Source organism: Rutilus rutilus (genome assembly GCF_951802725.1).
Source record: "Rutilus rutilus genome assembly, chromosome: 1".
In the NCBI taxonomy this organism is placed as follows: Eukaryota; Metazoa; Chordata; class Actinopteri; order Cypriniformes; family Leuciscidae; genus Rutilus; species Rutilus rutilus.
In genome coordinates, this window is record NC_140209.1 from 14523554 (window position 1) to 14543810 (window position 20257).

Below are 20257 nucleotides of genomic sequence, written 5' to 3' on the forward strand. Positions count from 1 at the left end.
TAGACATTTGAGTTTCTGTGTGTTTTAATAAACTATTATTATTATTATTATTATTATTATTATTATTATTAGGCCTGAAGTATACTCTGTGCAATAGTAATATATTTCTGTTATAATTTCTTCAAGTTATACAGAACTTCTTTTTTGACAGGTTGTCGTAAAGACATAACAGTTTATGTGTGTATATGAAACGAATGAATGACGATAGTTTTATCAAATGAAATGGTGAAATTCTCATCAAGTGACTCTCATAGCAGCTCTGCGATGAAATGCACATGTGTAGCTTACATCATGTCTCAATACAGTGAAACCCCACGAGCGTGAGTCACGCGTGCTTCTGTGTGTGTGTGTGTGTGTGTGTAGTGGAGCACACACTGAGCGCTCATTCCCAAAGACGCGTAGAACAATTGCAGTCTCTTTTAGCTTTAATATTCATAGACACTAGTCCATATCGAGATTTGATTCATTGTACAGCAGCTACTTTTGATTTATTCATTCAAAAATAGCAAATTCCGTGACGTTCTGCTTTATATAGCAAGTTCCATTTGTGACTGGATTCCGCGATTCGATCCGTCGCTTCGCAAACACAGACGGGGTGAATTTATGAATGAAAGTGTGAAAGTTCTGACACAAAACGAAGTTGATACGTATCCTCACGCTTTTTTAAGTGGGTATACGCAAATCCTTGGCCTTTTCTAGTGGGTATACGGCGTATACCTGCGTATCACGTAGACTACACCACTGAACAGAACCAGGAACTACTGTATAGTCAAGCAGCGCTTAATATAGTGTTATTATGCCAAAATACTTATTTATTTAGTTTTAAATGAAACCATTGTAATCCTGAAAGTATTCCCCCTTTTTTCAAAATGTAACTATAATCTGATTACTACGTTTTTTGACGTAACTGTAACGGATTACAGTTACTGGATTTTTGTATCCTGATTACATAACGCCGTTACATGTATTCTGTTACTCCCCAACCCTGCATTTAAGTAGTAGTTGTATAGCTAAAAAATACAAATAAATGCAACAATATTGTGGTACATTGAGAGTTAAGTTAATATATATTCAGGCTATTGGTTTTGTCTTCATGATTTTATTGCATTACATGACGCAACATGACACTTCTGAACCCAGAAGAGATATACTGGTTTCTGGACCAATTTTGATTCCAGTTCCCAGGACTTTTACCTCCACACCTCCTAGACCAACAGATGCACCTGTGTCAACTCCAAGTCCCAGTTTCACACCTACTGGACCGGCTTTAGCTGATGCACTGGCGAGTTCAGCTCGAGCCATTGCTCCGGCTCCAATCACAGAGGCTTCAGCACCAGCTGAGGCATTGGGCCCTTTGGCTTCTGCCTCAAATACACTGAATTCAGCTCGAGCTAGTCCAACTCCTGCTCCTGCAAAAGCTCCAGCCTTGGGAATTCTCTTTCCAGGTTTGTCTTCAAAAGCTACAGCATATGTTCCAGTTCCAGCATAGGTGCCGTCTGCACTGGCATCTCCTGGTCTGTCAAATGTGTCAATTATGTTTATTGTGTCGAATAGATTAACTTTGGCACCTGAAAATAAAACAAATTAGCATAAATGCAGTGCATATAGACATATAGGCATTTTTTTTTATATGAATTTACCTCACCATAGCTGCCAGAACATCATTAAGATAAATACATATTTTTACTGAACCTTGCAAGCTGTTAGTTCTGTATTTGGTGCGATTAAGTCTTGATCTAGGGTTTGTTTTGCCTTCTCAAAACTCTAAACAGAGCGGCTCTGTTCAAAAGGCTTTTAAAAATAAAACCCAACGTGATATTCTGCATCTTCATAATCTGTCTTTTTCTGAAATGACAACAATCACCTATACTATACAGAGATTGCACTTTCAGAGAGTGCTTGGGAATATTTTAGAAGTAAATAAATACACAAAATACATATATTAACAAATAACACAAAAATGTAGAGTATTAACTATTAAAATGAACTTACCTAAAACTCGTTTTCCAGGCATTCTGATGTCGCAGGTCTAAAAAGCTCAATGGGTCTTTGGTGGTGTCGCTGGAGCTTTGCTTCAGTCCTTCAGAAGTGCAGCGTCTTTCAAACAGCTTCAACACTGCCAGGTCCCAGACACATTTATAGCCCAAAAACTGACTCAAAACAGAACCCGAAAAGACTGTGAATGTGCATGTGGGTCTAACTGTGCATGTGGTGTGAGTGTCGTTACTCTAGTTTGTTTCTGATTGGAGAAAAATGACATGTTGCAGCTGTCCCCGGTCTCCCCCTATAAAAAATGTCTCTTTTCCTTGAAGTCACATGACATGTAAGAAAGTTAAAGTTTTTTAACCCTCTGGGGTCTGAGGTGTTTTCCGGCCCTGGAGGTGTTCTGACATGCTCTGACATTTGTGCTTATTTCTGTTACATTTTCATGGCTAAAGTCTGATTACACTGTATTCAGCACAAACTCTGCTACAATAATATATCAGCAGCATGTATGTAAAAGTTTGTAGTTTTGAGAATGACATTTATGCGTGGTTAAAAAAAAAAGAAAAAAAAAGAAACCCATAATGATTTTTTTCTTCACACCGCTTTTGAACATTGTATCAAACAGCCTAGAATATTTGCTCCAAAACTATGTGAAAATCATCCTGACTGCTCATTCAGATAAGACAATATATTGATTTAAAATTTCTAGGACGTGTTTTGTGTAAGAAAGCTTTATGCGAGTAGGCGTAAACACATCTTGAATATTTATGGCTTTGGGAATACATTTTAGATTTTTCTGGTTAAAATTGCTTTTTTTTTTTATTCACAGAATACACACATACACACACACAAATGTTTCCAACAATATATAATGAACACCAGGTTTGTTGTGCCTTGTAGGCATAGGTTATGCACAGTGCTGCATAAAATAATAACAACAATAACCTATAGCAGGCAGTCTATAAATCGTTAAAAAGGAACACTTCAGTAACAACTGCGCTAGAGAAAAATATATTGATTATCATATGTCACTTCAAATGTTTCAATTCGTTATGATGTTATGAAATGAGATCAGAGTAAAAACATGAAGCCTAATGTTTGGTGCGTTTTGAATATGAAACATTATGGTTACCATATTATACATATCTACGTTTGAGCAGATATCCACAAACACAGTATTTAACAGTAAACACGGGTCTAAATGAGGTTTTATTTAACAAAGTTCGGGAGGAGCAGGTTCAGATAATTAACCAAATTATGCACAGCTGGAGATTAATCAGTAATCAACTCAATGACAGAGTATAAATTCACAGCAGACCTATCTCTGTTCATTGAAAGTTTGTCAGCATCCCTCCTCCACCCCATCTCCTCACTTCCAGTTCCATCTACACTTCCAGTTCCATCTACACTTCCAGTTCCATCTACACTTACCAACTGGGGGAGTACTTTGGGTTCGGGCCTAACTCCGAGCTCGGAGCCCTCCCCCTGGACAGCACGCCAAATACGCATAAACTTATTGTATTAATTATATGTAGATGTGAACTCGTGAAATATTATAATATTCACCGTATATCTAGCAACAGTTCAAATGCAATGTGAAGTTTATGCAACAATAACTAATATAATTCAGAAAACATTTCTTACCTTACATCTTTCTTGTCTTCAAATCGCCTTTTTCTTTTTCTGAGGTAAATCCAATGTAAGCTCACGCCGTGTCTTCCAAACTCGACGAAGAGCAGAGACTGATGAAGTTTGGTGCTTTGTTTTTGAGGTAACGAGCTTGTTCGCGTTCCATGTGGAGATTTGCATGTCAATCTCTTTTGCGCGTGTGGGCGTGGTCACATTAAAACTAATGAGCAAGGGTTTAAGAAACTAGACATCTTGTTGATTTTATACAAATTACTTAAACATAGAATATTTGTTTTCATTTTGAATCCGATCATTTAAAAGTACACACTTAAATGTTTATAAAGGTATATGGCTCATAAATGTGTGACAAGTATTCGCTGAGTTTTGTTTCAGTTTATAGACGTGCTCAAGAAAAAAATGTTCACCGAGATGGAGAGGCAGAAAGCACACCCTGTTAATTTCTTTATTTTACAAAAGCTATATTTCAGTATTAAGCACATACTGCCTCCACCCAGCCGCCGGCACAGTTACCTCAGTCTGTTCGCCGAGGGCACCCTTCTGTGACTCCCGCTCGGCCCCCGCAGCAGCCTCTACCCGGGCCGTGCCGTGGAGGTGTTCACAGAAAGCACCCCAGTCCGCTCCAGCCCCGCAGCCCACTAAACGCCAGGCAAAGCGACGCTCCTGACGCGGACAGCTCAGAGATGGGCTTCAGTTCTGTCGAGGAGGTGGTAGCAGGGCCACTCCTTCCCCTGGTGGAGGGCCGGTGGAGAATATTTTGTTATGTTCCTCCTAATGTGGTTAAAGACAGAACTGACTCCCCCATCTCTGAGCCCCCAGAGAGTGCGGATGGCAGTGTGGGCCGCTTACGAGCCTCGACACTCTTGTCCCCCTCCGTCGCCAGAACCCTGTCAGAGCAGGCCCCAGTGGAACGAACGTCCTTCCCTGGTCTCCTCTGTCAGGACGCGGCTTATGAACGTGCCCCCACACCGGGAAGCTCCACCTCCCACGTCTGGGCTGGTCATTCCGCTTTGCTGTCCCACCAAGGGTACGTCTGTGGTCCCCATGACCTTGCTGGCTCAGTTCTTGGGAGCCTACTTTCATGTGTACATTCTTCCTAGCCTCGCCATTTCTACGGTTTGCTTTCGAGGGGCGGGCATTTCAGTAGGCGGTTCTCCCATTCAGGTTAGTCTCCTCGCGTCTTCACAAAAGTCGTCAAGGCAGCCCTTGTTCCGATACGGCTACACAGTGTGCGCATTCATAAAAACACACCCTAAACATGGTATGTGGTGTAACCATTAACGAAAAGGTAAAGCAAGTAAAGTAAAATAACATATCCCTATCAATGTGAGTGTATACATCTAAATCAGTTTTTAAAAAGTTTTCTTTAAAAGGGATATTTATTTTAAGAAATGTTAAGGTTTTTAATATAAGTAAAAAGAAATATTAATTTAAAAGTGTCATAATGTTTCACCACATGACATTTTACATGAAATGTTGCACTTTTTATGTAATTTACTATTTTTGAATACATTGATATCGAAACAAAGTGACATTTCAGTGTCACACACACACACACACCCACACACACACACACACACACACATATATATATATATATATATATATATATATATATCATATTTTATATTATATATTAGCACACAGTTTACATCTTCATCTGACTTCTTCATCTTCACCGTTGCGCAACGGCATTGTGCCCACCCATCTCAAAACTTAACGAGGACATTCTGTTTTGCACCCCACTTGAGGGAACGAGCACAGGCGAGGACATTTTCACAAAACTTGACAACAAACCAAAAGAAGTGGGACTGTCTTGGGGCGAGTGCATTGGTGTGTGTATATACGGTGCTGGAGCGATGCTGGGGAAAAAGAGTCTAAAAGCAAGAGTCTTGCAAGTAGCGCCTCACGTAAATTTCACGCATTCTATTATACACAGAGAAGCTCTTGCGAGCAAAACAGTTGACACAGAACTTAAACTTGTTATTGAGACTGAAATCATCTATAAATGCTTAGTTTTAGTTTAGTTTTTATTAGTTTTAGTGTTAGTTTTAGTCTTTTTTTTGTAATTTGGGTTATTTGTCAGGGACAATTTCAAAAAGGTCAGAAAAAGTATTGTGTAATAATAACTCAACAAAAACATCATACAATTTTAGAAAAAAATTCACACCCCATTGCAATTCCTTTACCTCTTACAAAATCCACACGCCGTACCAAAAATCTACATATCTTCTAACGTTATACAGAATTCACACCCTATACAAGTACCACAGCTGTACAATTTTCACACCCTATACTAAATTTACCCTATACAGTCAATAGCCTACTCATCTGGATTGAAGCAGCAAACATTCAGTGTAAAAGTAAAAAAATGACATAACATTATTTAATACAGCTTATTGTTTTGACATCGACAACCACAACCAAAAAGTGCATTTTACCTCAAACTTGCGACTAGTTAACTTTCTAAAGAAGGCGTAATCGCTTCTCGGGTCGACATTAACACACTGACAAAATTATATTCCGAATTTTCAATATTTTTATACCACTTTTTAATGTGTGATTGTGTAAAGGTGTTCATGAGATAGAGATATCAACCTTTTGCGAACTTGCTTTCAACGTCGAACGAACACTCGTTCTCATGGAGATGCGGTGTGCGTGGAGGGGAGGGGCTGTGTGTGTGTGTGTGTGTGTGTGTTTGTGTGTGCTCGCGCGCATGTGAGACGCATGCAGCTGAACGAAGACCTTGACAAAGACGAAAACTAAGGACATTTACTATATAATTTTATTTTATTCTAGTTAGTTTTGCCAAACACACATTACAGTTTTAGTTAGTTATCGTTTTTTTGTAATGCCTCGTTTTTATTTTTATTTCAGTTAACAACAATGTTTTTTCCCACCTAGTTTTCGTTTTTTCGTTCGTTTTCGTTAACGATTATAACCTTGGTTTGAACCCAAAATTGTCAGATGTAAACTAGACAAAATTGCGTGGCAGAAAATAGTGTTGTAGCCGCGTCTGTTATTAGGCTACTCGAGTTTTGTGGTAACGTTGGCTATGTTCTTCATGTACCGGCCGTTTGACAGATTCGGCTGAAGTTGTCCTTGTGTTAATGGTTGTGTAATAACTTCTGTATGACCGGGCAATAAACATTTTTGTAAGTGTGTCTATAATGTGATAGTCTAAACTGATTTTATTTCGGGTGCGGGTCGGGTGTCGGTTCTATTTTAAGCGGGTCGGGTCGGGTGCGGATTTGAATTAGTGCTGCTGTCGGAAAACGGGTCGGATTCGGTTTTAAGCACTGCAGGTACGGGCGGGTGCGGATTTAAAAAATTGGACCCGTGCAGGACTCTGACAAGAGTAACTTAAACTGCAGTTCATCGTCTGGCCACTAGAGACAGGCTGCAGAAGAGAGTCAATTCCACATTGAGGAAGTGTCTAGAGACTGTGAAACATGGGGTGTTTCTCAATATGCGTTCTTCAGCGATCTTGCGTCCTTGTGTTCTCGTTTTACGTCATCATTAACCATCGAAGTTCAGACCCAATTCTCAAGAACGCAAGTACAGAGGACGCATGAAAGAACCCGGATGTGTTCTTGATACCGAGGATGCATCGAATGCAGACTTGAGCTAGTACTCGCCTGGTGTCCCAGAAGTCATTGCGGCCGGTTCCGAGTTCGTTCTTCCAAGGAAGCTTGGCAAGACCGGTCTCCACGAGAACACAAGTCCGTTCTCTGCGTCCTTGGAATTGAGAAACAGCCATGGTGTCCAAATGTTCAGCGTTTCCTTGTAGCTCAGAGTGTGGTAATGGACTCTCTTGTCTAGTGTTTAGTGCTGCTATCATTCAGAACGTCCAAGGTCAGTCTTTTTTTGTCTTTATTCATTTTTTTAAATAAGTAATATTTTTTTCCTCAAATAGCTTTGTAGTTACTGCTAAACATATGGGTTTTAAAATAGAGACACACAAAATTTTACCAGTTGGATGTTTTAACTACTTTAAAATGGCTTTTTTGGTCACTTATATCTGAATATTTATAGAAAACGACACAGACATCAAGACATTATAAATATAAGTTCAGTCAGCTAGTCCTATCACCTGAAGCAGAAAATCCATCCTTCTGTCCTTTTAAATGTCCGTGTTAAAAGAGCACTTTCAGTCGTTTAGTGAAGCTGATTGCTGTAGCTTATATCCGATTTAGGCATGGGGTCAGAGATGAGGAACGATCCCAGCTTTTTCGGTCAGGGCATATTCTGGCAAACCGTTTGCCAATCACGTCTAGCAATCGGCAAAGCAAACTGTGGTACACGCCATTTACCAACAAGCGATGGGTAATTCGCAAAGCACAATGTTATTTTCTGTTTTCCCAGCACGATACCATAGGACGGCATAAAGTAAGAGGTTTGAGAAGTAAGAGGCGGGGCACCAGTTAAAACATTTCAAAGTTAAAGTTCATGCAAACAGGTATTAATAGACAAGGTTTAGTCAAATATTGATTGTTTATAGCTGAATTAGTTATATATTATACACAACCGATTTTGTTGGTTTATAGGCTACAGCAATCTTGGCGTAGACGGTTGAGGCATGAGCTTAGCCTACGCATAGGCTAGGCCTACACGTCTGGTACGAGTTTATGAATGATCTATGACGCTGTTTGGCCGTAGGCTACTACAGAAATATTAAGTGATAACCATGACGATTTCAGTAACAGTCAATTGGATAATGTTTTGATGAACTTACGAATCAAGTTAGATGAAATTACTGTAAAAATGTATTCGTAGAGCTCAATTCACATCGTTTTCGTTTCAAAGTTAAAAAAGTCGTATTGTAAGCTTTATTGAGCAGGTTTATGGCTAGACGATATCACGAAATATGTTGCTGATAAATGATACACTGTTTGAGAATTAGCCTAGTTATACTATTAAATTAATTTACCCGATATATCAGTGCCACTTTTAGTGGGCAATGAGCATGACTGCATGAAATTACTGGCATGTCAAAGTCTGATATAGACAATATTTTTCTGCATACCATGCATGGCTCCGTAATTTTACTTCATTTATGCTTCTTCGTTTTTCCATTAGGATCTGTGAATAAACACAACATCGGGATTTTACACAGATGGTGTAGGCCTAATAATTCACCTGTATTTCAGTAAAACATCAGATAAATCCCAAAGTGTGATTTATTTTATTTTAAAGCAAAACCACCGTGACAAATAAGACAATAATAGGCTACCAAATAGAATACAAGCCCTGCATGGCCATTGGGTTTTGTGCGTACAATGGGAATAAAAACCGCGCAGTGCTAAAATGTGAAAATAAATAAAGATTTTTCTATTTATTTTTACTAAAACAGATGTTATTATGTCAATCTTTAGCAAATATTATTATGTATACACGTGCTCAAGCGTATTTAAGCAATAGGCCTACATGTTCATATCACCTCTCTGCTGGGTATTTTATTATTTTATTATATTATAATTGCACAGATTTACAGCAGTGGTTTTTATGGTTATGCAGCTAGCTATATGTGAGTGTTAATATTTGAAAACATTTTTACATACATTACATACGGAGATTAAAACATGAACACACAATGCGGGGGTGGATAAATAAATAATTGGATTTTTAATATGATGTCACAGTCGTAGGGCCTATGTTAACCGGTTGACACTTATTCGAAAATATGAATCTTTAAAAAACAGGGCTTTACAGAAACAAAACCAATAGGCCCTCATATTTTATTAACAGGTAAACAACAAACATGAGTTCGCCATTAAACATTGTATTTGCACTTTATGAAGTTTCATGTAACAAAGTTCAGCAATCAGCACAAGAAGAAGCCAGTATAAATAAAGCCTTCCCTTACCTCCTGTCTCATGACAAATTTCTCAGCATCCCGCCACCACCCCATCACCTCACATTCAGATGGGTCTGCTCATAGATACCTATGATCTATACATTCATAGGGGGGAGTACTCTGGGGTCGGGCCGAATTCCGAGCTCGGAGCCCTCCCCCCGGACAGCAAGCCAAATACGCATTATAATATTACATCAGATTTCATTAACATGTGAACTCGTGAAATAGCCTACCAAATAATTGGACAACAAATCTCGTTAAAAAATGACAACAAAAAACGGTCGTGCTTTAGAATTTATAATCAGCAGCTTACATTCTTACGGTGAATTATCATCAATTTGCGTAAAATCATCCCGAGTTTGTGCTGATCCACGGATCCTGATAGAAATATGAATAAGCCAAGTGAATGAAGCGCTAATGTAAAACATCTCCCAGGTGCCGTCACCAAGCGTTTGTTTTTAAACAATAACTTAATCTATTCTGTGTCTTAAGTAGCCTACAGTAAAACAATAGTCAATAGATCTTAACTAAAATTACCATGGTAAACAGATAATAAGATACGATTAAAGTTAGCATTTAATATTTCTTTAATAAGGCCAAATCATTCACAAAATAGAAAAACTCTGCAGGACAGCAGCCCTCCAGAACCGAGTTTGGTGACCCCTGGTCTACTCTACACCAATAAGATTGCGGTATTATAAACCAATTAAATTGGGGGTGGGCGGAGTGACACGTGTTGACCCGCCCAAATGTGTCGCCCTGCCCTATCGTCCAGACTGCACTCTGGGGTACTTGGTTTATTATGACCATACAGCCCTTTGACTGGGTTATTTCTTAAATAATTATATAAATGTATTATTTGACCTACACATTTAGTTACGTTTGCATATGTTTGAAAGTGTATATTCGCTTATTTATCCGATTTAAAGAACTTAAAAATGTTATTTTATGTCATTTTACATGGACAATATAAAAGGTTACTAATGTAACGAGCAGACATTCTGCACCAGGAACGATATACACACTGTCTGTATGCAATTTTTTTTCGTATTCTCAAAGCTTCTAAGAATACTCTCAGAAAGCTCCTAATTTATCTTACACCTTATACGTAGGAGTCTTCTACGGATCTGAAAGCAACTCTGAGTGAGGAAAAGACAAAAACGTTATAAAAAATTTGCTTTTTGTTATAACTTTATGTCTGATAACTTTAAGTAGGCTGGACCAGAAAAGCACGAACACACGTGGATTAAACAAATCACAGTTATTAAAACTATATTGACAGTCAAAAAGTTTTGCTTATAAATGTATGTAAAATAAAGTAATAAAGAACTTGCGATTATTGTAGGCTACTGTGCGCGGTGCGGGCTGCAAACGCAGCCAGTGTGAAAGCACAATGGACACGCACGCGCAGCAAACGCTCTTCCGACACGCCACTCAGGCGTGCTGTATGAAACCGGCCTTAGAATGATTGTAATGTGGCGATCGAGTGCGGATATCTATAAATCAGAGAAAATTATGTTGCGGGTGGGTGGCGGTGCATTATTAATTAGAAGCAGCTGATTCGGGTGACGTTTAAAGCCGAACTCGGCAACTCTAGCGAACTCTAGTCACTTCTTCGCTGATTTTCCCTTTTGTTGTCGCATGTTTTCCCCACGAGCTCCCCCTACAGCTGTGGTGGGGCGTATATTTCACAACACGGTCGTAAAAAACTCACTTGCGGCGGCCTCCTCCCCTTCTCTACCGCTGCTCATGTGCGTTTGTTTTGATCGGAGCAAGCCAACTGTATCGCGTGGAGCTATGTCTACCGAGGTGGGTAATCTGGTAATACATCATACATGCGTGTGTGTTTATGTCGAATTGCCGTAAAGCAATTTGTGTTTCGCGCTCGTTCTCGTTCTAGTTCTCGCTTCTCACGAGACTTCCAATTTCTATCTTGCCGGGACGGTAGTGAACAAGTTGCAAGGTTGGTTTTCCGCCTGGGAACGCTGGGGGGAGCGGGGAAAGTCACCAATATCACCAGAACAGGTTGTTTAACCATCCAAATGATTTCTTGACAGTTTTATTAAGTTAAAAAAGCTACCAAGTTCTCCTTTAATATGATCCGCGCATCTAATGTAGGCTATAGCCTCAGTAGCCTATTAAACGATCAAGCTTGAATCGATCAAGCAAGAAGAAATGAATGACACAAAACCATTTAAAACTTAAAAACCATACATATGAAATAATAGCCTACAATAGAATGCGTTATGCAATGATTTAATAAATTCTGTTGGTTGAAAGTCTTGTTTCTCTGATGATTGGCTACACTGAATTTCTGAAAAATTCTATAGTTCATAAAACGTCTTAAGTGTGGCTTAGGCTACCCTGTACCATCTGGAAGCCTTACAGCATGGCCACCAGTTTGAGAACCACTATTAAGCTAAAATCTGTGTTAACGGACTTTACAATTACAAAATGGAGGTGTGAACTTAAAGATATTAAATTCGATATTTTATTAAGATATTACATAAGAATGGGGTTGCTCATGCCAATATCTTATATCGTTGGATTCTTTATTGGATTATAGGCCATATTCTATGTTCCAAATATAATTGCATTCTACTAATTCAGCTATAAACAATCAATATTTGACTAAACCTTGTCTATTAATACCTGTTTGCATGAACTTTAACTTTGAAATTTTTTAACTGGTGCCCCGCCTCTTACTTCTCAAACCTCTTACTTTATGCCGTCCTATGGTATCGTGCTGGGAAAACAGAAAATAACATTGTGCTTTGCGAATTACCCATCGCTTGTTGGTAAATGACGTGTACCACAGTTTGCTTTGCCGATTGCTAGACGTGATTGGCAAACGGTTTGCCAGAATATACCCTGACCTTTTTCCCTCTCAACTTCCAGCACTGTACCTTTAAGAGCCGAGAAGCAACATCCAACCGAATTATGGAAACCTAAGACTTTCTTCTCGGTCAACAATACAGAGATCGAAATTTCTATAACTGGGATGAAATCCCGACTCCAGAAGCTCATACCATCTTAAAGCTGTAGATGACCAGATCGTTTCAACATCATTGGTGTGCTTATCATAATGAACCCTTCGCTCGACGTTTGGACTTAGTTGGTAACGTCTGACTAGTTTATTGTCTGTGTGAATCAAAACATTCAGACTTTCACATCAGAACTATGAGGGTACACTGTTTCCGGGTAAAAAGCCTTCACTAGTTTCACTTCAGAATACTATCTCAACAGCCGTTTATGAGCACTAATTATTCATATTACACATTTAATTTTGTATAAACTAAAAAAAATATGACTTTAATAATGGTGAGGCTGAAATGGAGAAACAACCAGTGTCTTTATACGTTTTTATTCTTGCAAGAATGTCGTTCTGACACACAGAGAGTGTTTTGCAGTCAGAGAAGACAGAAAGGAAGTCACACTCAGACAGTTAACGGTCACACATCTCCTTCAGTGGATGTGTGAGGACTAACTGTTGATCAGATAAAACTACTCCTTACATGCACTCAGTTATCTGCAGCTGTGTGAACTTACACACAAAGAAAAGCTGCAGATAGATTGTTCAAGCTGAGCCCCAAATATGTTTCACAAGAAAACCAGACAACTAGTTTCATTTCCTTTATGTTAGACAAAAAACGGCTAACACAACTTAGGCATTTAAAAGCTCTATTGAGAAATGAACAACATGGAAAGCACAAAAAGCAAACATAATGCTTCATGGCTTTCAGAACTAAAATTATTCCTGATTCAAGCAGAATCAGCAGAAAATAAAAATGGGCAATAACAATGAGATCAATAAAATGAGAAATGAGTTTAATCAATCATTACATGAAGCAAATAGCCTACAAACATTAAGTAAAAGTGAATGAGACAGATCTCTCTCTTTACTGACTTTAATTAACACTGAAATATTTTAATCTATTAAAGACAATCCAAGCCGGCAGAAAATAAAAATGAACAACATCAATAAGCTGTTATCAATAATGTTATCAATAAAATCATGAGTGAGAGGCTTCAGTGTCTACCTGTGGTTGTACAATGAAACTGAAGTGCAAATGTAGCCCTCAGTGTTTATCGACAGTTTAAAATATACAGATAAATATTGTATTTTTTAAATATTCACAATAAATCGCATTCATATTCACAGGACATTCAACAAATATCTGCTCGTTCACACACAAATATATAATTCCTCCAAACACCAGAGAGATGAAAACTTCCCGTCTGCTCCTGTTATGATGAGCTCATGATCTGTATCATTAATGTTTATTAGTTAAGGTCAAGTTCTTGTTCACAGAGGTATAAAGTTCATCCTGCGGCTGATCTTCTGTTCCTCTGATGGCAGCATATCTGCATCTGCATATGACTGTATCATCATGATCCTGAAAGAACAGATTCTGTCCATCAATGTTTGAACCCCAGCGATTATTATTATTATTATTAGTGCATGAGCTTCATTTATCTGAGAGTCAAACTCATATTGATGAGAGAAGCTGCTGTGATTGTCTATGAATAGGACTGGTCAGTGGACAGTGATGAAGAACAAGGAAATGTGCTGGTTTCTACTCACATTGAGTGATTTTACTGGCTTTGTATTGTAAGAAGTGACCTCAGAATAAGTCACATCATCTGTCTGCTAAACATCAATGCAAACGTGCAGAGAGTCAAGTTTAACACACAGAACAGACATATCTCTCACTATAATATGTAGAAGAACACAAAAGCTTTTAAATCACATTATTGAACAGACAGTGAACGTAATGATTGATGATTTAGTGAACTCACATCGGCTCTTGCAGCGGGAGGAACGGACATGTTGATCGTCTCATACGTCCCTTTATGATCATTCTCATCTTTGACCTTCAGAACAAACAGTTAAACTGCATGAATGACACTTTATTGACCTTTAAAGACAGTAATCAAATCTAAATCACTGCATTACTGAACTCACCGCAGAGTCGCCAGTGCCTCTTTTATTATCTGAAAACAAGTGCCTCATGAAATATGAGTATTTATGATAAAACATACATGTACAAAAAACACAATGTTAAGTATTAAAGGGATAGTTCACTTTGAAATTAAATTTTGGTATGTTTTAGCTTACCTCAAGGGCATCCAAGATGTAGGTGTCTTTTTTTCCGCAGTAGTTTCAATTTTGGTATTTTTAGGTCATTTCTCATCTATCTCAAAGAGCATGCACAGAGTCCAAATTAAAACAATTCCCCATCGTCAAAATTAAACAATTCCCCATCGTAAGTACACACTGATGGCCTAAGACACGAAACGAGCGGTTTGTGTGAGAAAACGAACAGTATTTATATCGTTTTTACCTCTTGTATCACAGCCATGTCCAAGTGATCTGTATGCAGACTGGTGCATAGATATATACACTAGATTTCACCTTGGCTACGGCAGTTCTTAACGAATGCAAAGGCGACATCTAGTGTATATATCTATGCACCAGTCTGCATACAGATCACTTGGACGTGGCTGTGTTACAAGAGGTAAAAACGATATAAATACTGTTCGTTTTCTCACACAAACCGCTCGTTTCGTGTCTTAGGCCATCAATGTGTACTTACGATGGGGAATTGTTTTAATTTGGACTCTGTGTTTGTGTTTTGAGATAGTGACCATAGACCTGCATTAAATGACTGACGGACAAGAACGGTTTGACCTAAAAATATCAAAATTTAAACTACTGCGGAAAAAAAGACACCTACATCTTGGATGCCCTTGAGGTAAGCTAAAACATACCAAAATTTAATTTCAAAGTGAACTATCCCTATTTATTACTATTTTTCAACAATCAGATTTTGTTGAAGCATTAAAATGAATGATTGACTTGATAACTCTGTGATATTGACATATTCCTGTGATTTCTCAGCAGGAATAAACTTCTGTTTGAGAATTTCATATAATCCACATGTTTCTATGATACTTACAGTCTGAACATGATGTGCTTGTTTGCTCATCTGAACTGTTTTTAATTGTTGTAAAGGAGTAAATCTGAAAACTCACCAGCTCTTTTTCTGCAGATCAGCCAGAGAAGAGCAAGAAGGAGAACAGCGACTGCAGCGACAGAAATCACTATGACTGAAGAAGAGATCGAGCACAGAGTCAGAGACGGACAGGGCAGATTGGGGACAATTATAGACTAAGACAAAACACTGTGATTATGTACCTGTGTTTTTATTCCAATGACCCTGAGTGCCTGGTGTTGTTGAAAAAGAATTAGGACAATTATATACAAAGACAAAAGCCATCGACAATGGTGACATGCTTCATGCCGCAATGCATGCTGGGAGCCACCCATAGTATAAAACTCATGGCTCCCAGCATGCACTGCGGCATGAAGCATGTCACACCACACAACTCTATAAAGTATGATATTAGACTTTTATTTAGATTTCTTTTTTAAATATATTTACTCCAACAGCCTAAGCACACACACAGGCCTATATAATGCTGTGTAAAACAAATGTATAATTTATAATCAGCTCCATATTGGATTCCAAGTGATCAAGGGCTTAAAGCATTTCATTCAAACTCATTTCAAGAGTTCACCAGTAGAGGACACTTGTGCAACATTAGCGAGGGATGAGCACAAAAAGTGGACGTAAACACAGCCTCGCCTGCGTCTGCGTCACTATCCTGATAGTGATAGTTTGTCCCAAAGCTTGTCTACTCTTCTACTACACACTCAAAAGTATGCACCTTTTCTTCCCAAAAAGAGTACATACTTTTAGGGCGTAGTATAAGTAGACGAATTGAGCATTAGAAGTAAAAAATAGGTGAAGTCGGCCATTTTCTCTTCAGTTTCATCTGAGCTGTTGAGCTGAATGGCAGGACAAACTTTCTCCGGTCAGACAAAAACAAAATGTAGGCAGAGATAACTACAACTGTTAAACTTGTTGCCGAGCATTACGAGTGTACGGCTTATTTTGTGTTTCTCTCTTATTTTGTATATTTGTTTTGTTCACTTTTACATGTATGTTTTTTGATCATTGTGTGAGTGGATGAGCAGTATTTTATGTCTGTTTGGTGTTTTTCATGTACTGTATCTACAGTGAATGCACTGCATGGATGAGCTCAACATATCGTCTTCATGTGACGCTTTCTGGGAGAATCGAGTGAAAGAACCAGAGAGTTACATGAACACACTACTCTCACTGTTTATACTAAACATGTCATAGAATATGCATAAGTACGCTAATTTGGACACACCATAGAAGTCCATGAAATGAAACTAAAACAACAACTCAATGTGACAATCATACTGTAGAATATGACAGTCATATTGTGATGAGTTAACACTTAAAATAACTCTAGCATTATGCACTGGAAAGCAATGATGATGTACCTTTAGAAACGTGTGTGTTTCTAGTTGACGGATCCTGAGAGTGTGTGATGTGGACTGGATTCACTGCTGTCGTTGAATCAGCTTGAGCTGTGAAGATGAATGTTAGTTCAGATGATTAATACTGTACAATATTACAATCATATTTTGATTCGGCCCATTTGTGCTGGATGCTGCCCGCTGAAACATTACATCTACGTGTGGGTTGCATCTGTGTTGCGCAACTCTGAACCTCCTGCTGGCTGCTGGATTCCAGGAGAACCGAGGGTTACCAGCCGTGCAATGCGAAGCAGTTCACCCGCAAACCGGGGGTGAAACAGCCGATCACCGAGGATGCTAGACCCCGGATGTCTTTTCATGTATTTTTACCGATGAGCTTTGGGACATTGGTGACGGAAACTAATCGATACGCCGAACAGACACGCTGTCAGACCCCCACCAACTCGAAGTGGAACCCTGTCTCCAAAACGGAGATGAAGATTTGTGTTTTGTTTTCTTTTTATAATGAATAACTAGCATAATAACTAGTAATACAATAATAGCATAATGAATAAATAGCATAATAAATTCTATAATTATGGTGATGATGGTTGATATTGATAATAATGAATACAATAATGTTAATATATAAGTAAAATACTGGCATAATGAATAAATAGCATAATAAATATTAATACAATAATGGCTGAATGAATAAATAGCATAAATTTTTTTTATATAATTATGACATAATGAATAAATAACAATAAATATAAATACTACAAATATACACAAATAACATAATACATATAAATAAATAAATACAATGATGGCAATAAATGTTATGTTATAAATTAATCTTATCATATGCATTTTCAGATATCTCCATCTCCAAGACACCATGGACCCTGCCGTGGACAAAACGGACAAGCTCTGGAAGATCCGGCAGTGGATGGACCTCCTCCTGGTTAGATTCCAGGCGCTCTATGAGGTCAATGGCTTCGTGACTGTGGATGAGTCCATGGTGAAGTACAAGGGACGCCTGGGCTTCCGGCAGTACCTCCCCAAGAAGCCGGTGAAGTGGGGAGTAAAAGTGTGGGTCATGGCGGAGAGCAAAACAGGCTACGTCACCCATTTTCAGGTGTACACGGGTGCCATTCAGGGTAAGACGGAGAAAGACCTGGCTCACTGGATAGTGTCAGACCTGGTGACCCCTTATTACGGGTCCAACCTGTCCGTATACATGGACAACTTTTACACCAGTGTGGAAGACCTCAAGGTCAGGGGGGTGCAAGCTTGTGGAACGGTGCATGCCAACAGTAAGGACCTCCCCAAGAATAAGCAGCTCACAAAGAAGGCTGAGTTGAACAAGCATGAGTTCAATGTGGTGCAGCAGGATGACTTGACCTTCCGCGATCTCACCAACTTCTCTCCAACTACCATGACCCGACAGCTCATGGGTTAGTGAGGAGGAAGGCCAATGGTCAACGCCAGACGGAGGTTCGGGTGCCAGCATGCCTTGCTGACTATCAGCAACATGAAAGGAGTCGATCTTCTGGACCAGATGGTGGGCTACTACCAGATCCATCATCGGTCTACGAAGTGGTGGAGGAGGCTGTTCTTTTACTTTGTTACGGTGGCGTGCTGCAATGCCTTTGTGGTTGCCAAGTCTGTGGGAGGAGCGGAGTGGAAGTACAGGAGGGGCGGCTACAAGGACTGGCTGGAGGATCTGACCCAGGAGCTGATCGTCCCAGTCACTGCAAGAAGTGCTCCTAATGTGCTCCCCACCAGCCCAACTGGAGCTTCTGCTGAGCATAACCTGGTCCAGATCAACAACAAGAGGAAGACCTACAGGGCCGACATGCGTCCTGGGTCAACTCTGATGGGGTGCAGGCAGTGTAACCTTCCTCTGCACCGCGAGTGCTTCATATACCACGTTGTTCGCAACAAATGATTTGATCTGACTCTGTCTGTCTCTGTGTGTGTGTGTGCGTGTGTGTGTGTCAGTCAGTCAGTCAATGTGTCTGTCTGTCTGTGTGAGGATAATGCTGTTCAAAAATGCACTGAAAAGCACTGATGTGAGAAAGACAGTGATGATGTACCTTTAGAAATGTGTGTGTTTCTAGTTGAGGGATCCTGAGAGTGTGTGATGTGGTCTGGATTCACTGTTGTCGTTGAATCAGCTTGAGCTGTGAAGATGAATGTTAGTTCAGATCATTATTACTGTACAATATGACAATCATATTTTAACTTTGATCATCACATTACATAAAAAGTTAATATTTTTGCTGTCAAGTTTCAATTCCTGTATTATTTCCAGCCTCATGTTTTGGACTGTTACTTCACTGCAGTTCATTAGTTTGAAGCAATGCTTTGAGTTACTCTTCTGTGAGAGTCAAAGAAGCTTTTGTTCCCTCAGTTTGTTCTGGTTCAGTGATACTGATAGACCTTAGTGTTACTGACATTATGAGGCTCTTCTAACACTGTTTTCTCACCTGAATACTTGACAGTGTATCTGACTGAGGTCTTGAGTTGATTTCTGTGAGTAAGCTGACATCTCCACTCTCTGTTGTTATCTTCATTCAGGAGTGTTGTAGTCAGAGTGATGATGATACAGTGATCTTGATCTGATGATGATGATATCTGATATCTGGAGTCTGTCTTCAGATCAACACCAGTCTGATTCACCCACAACAGCTCAACTCCCCCAGAACTGACCCAATAAACACAGGAGAATCCAGTATATGAATACAACTGACAGGAGAGAGTCACAGAGCGGCCTGGACTGATCTCAGTCTGTGAGGATGATGATGATGATGATGATGAAGACATTGAAACTGAACACAAGACACAAATCACAGACTCTTCAATAATCATCAGTTTAAAGGGAGAATTTTTAATCGTAAATTTACATGAAGAACATGCAGATAAACATAAGTATAATTTCCTTGTCGTTGGTCTTTTCCATTCACATCTGTCCATTGTAGGCAGATGTATAATCCATAATCTTCTTCTGTGACGTTCTTGATGTTCAGAGAGCAATCAGACTCCAGACTCAGTCTCTCATGTCTCTCTGTGTCGTTCTTCTTTATCCCTTTAGTATTCAGTTCAACTGCTGCTGAATCTGAATCTCTGCTGTAGGTCCATGTAGTTTTAGATTTCTTTACCTGTGAGAAGTGAAGAGAGAATGATCAGTCCCAGCAGACACAGATCACACTTATCAGCCATTTTGTGTTTCTGTCAGTCTTTCTCTTCATTATATATAGTTACAGCTCTTCCTTTAAACATCATCAGCTCCTCCTCTGGTTGGTTACTTCCTCTGATCTGATCAAATGAGTGATTAAATTCTGCTAGAGTTGCTGTTTAGTGACACGATGCCACAGTGAAGTGTTGCTTTAAGTGTGTGTGAAACG

General features: G+C 39.2%; 2 protein-coding genes across 5 annotated transcripts; both read right to left on the bottom strand.

Annotated features, from left to right (window-relative positions):
* Window positions 1-967: 967 nt before the first annotated feature.
* Window positions 968-2230, bottom strand: LOC311305768 (uncharacterized protein). Its single transcript, XM_084433602.1, has 2 exons — window positions 1993-2230; window positions 968-1568 (listed from the first exon to the last, which is right to left on the bottom strand). Exons 1-2 carry the CDS (start codon window positions 2012-2014, stop codon window positions 1108-1110), a joined length of 483 nt encoding a protein of 160 aa, XP_084289728.1. The 5' UTR covers window positions 2015-2230; the 3' UTR covers window positions 968-1107.
* Window positions 2231-13299: 11069 nt separating this feature from the next.
* LOC311290720 (uncharacterized protein) lies at window positions 13300-19886 on the bottom strand. 4 transcript variants are annotated; one of them, XM_084409387.1, is made up of 9 exons: window positions 19340-19886; window positions 18947-19033; window positions 16869-16955; window positions 15690-15719; window positions 15527-15601; window positions 14457-14485; window positions 14291-14365; window positions 14076-14141; window positions 13300-13887 (listed from the first exon to the last, which is right to left on the bottom strand). In XM_084409387.1, the coding sequence occupies exons 1-9, from the start codon at window positions 19824-19826 to the stop codon at window positions 13765-13767; spliced, it is 1059 nt and encodes a 352-aa protein (XP_084265513.1). In that variant the 5' UTR covers window positions 19827-19886; the 3' UTR covers window positions 13300-13764. The 4 variants fall into 4 exon arrangements, with proteins under 4 accessions (XP_084265513.1, XP_084265515.1, XP_084265514.1 ...); XM_084409389.1 differs by lacking the exon at window positions 18947-19033; XM_084409388.1 differs by lacking the exon at window positions 15690-15719.
* Window positions 19887-20257: the final 371 nt, after the last annotated feature.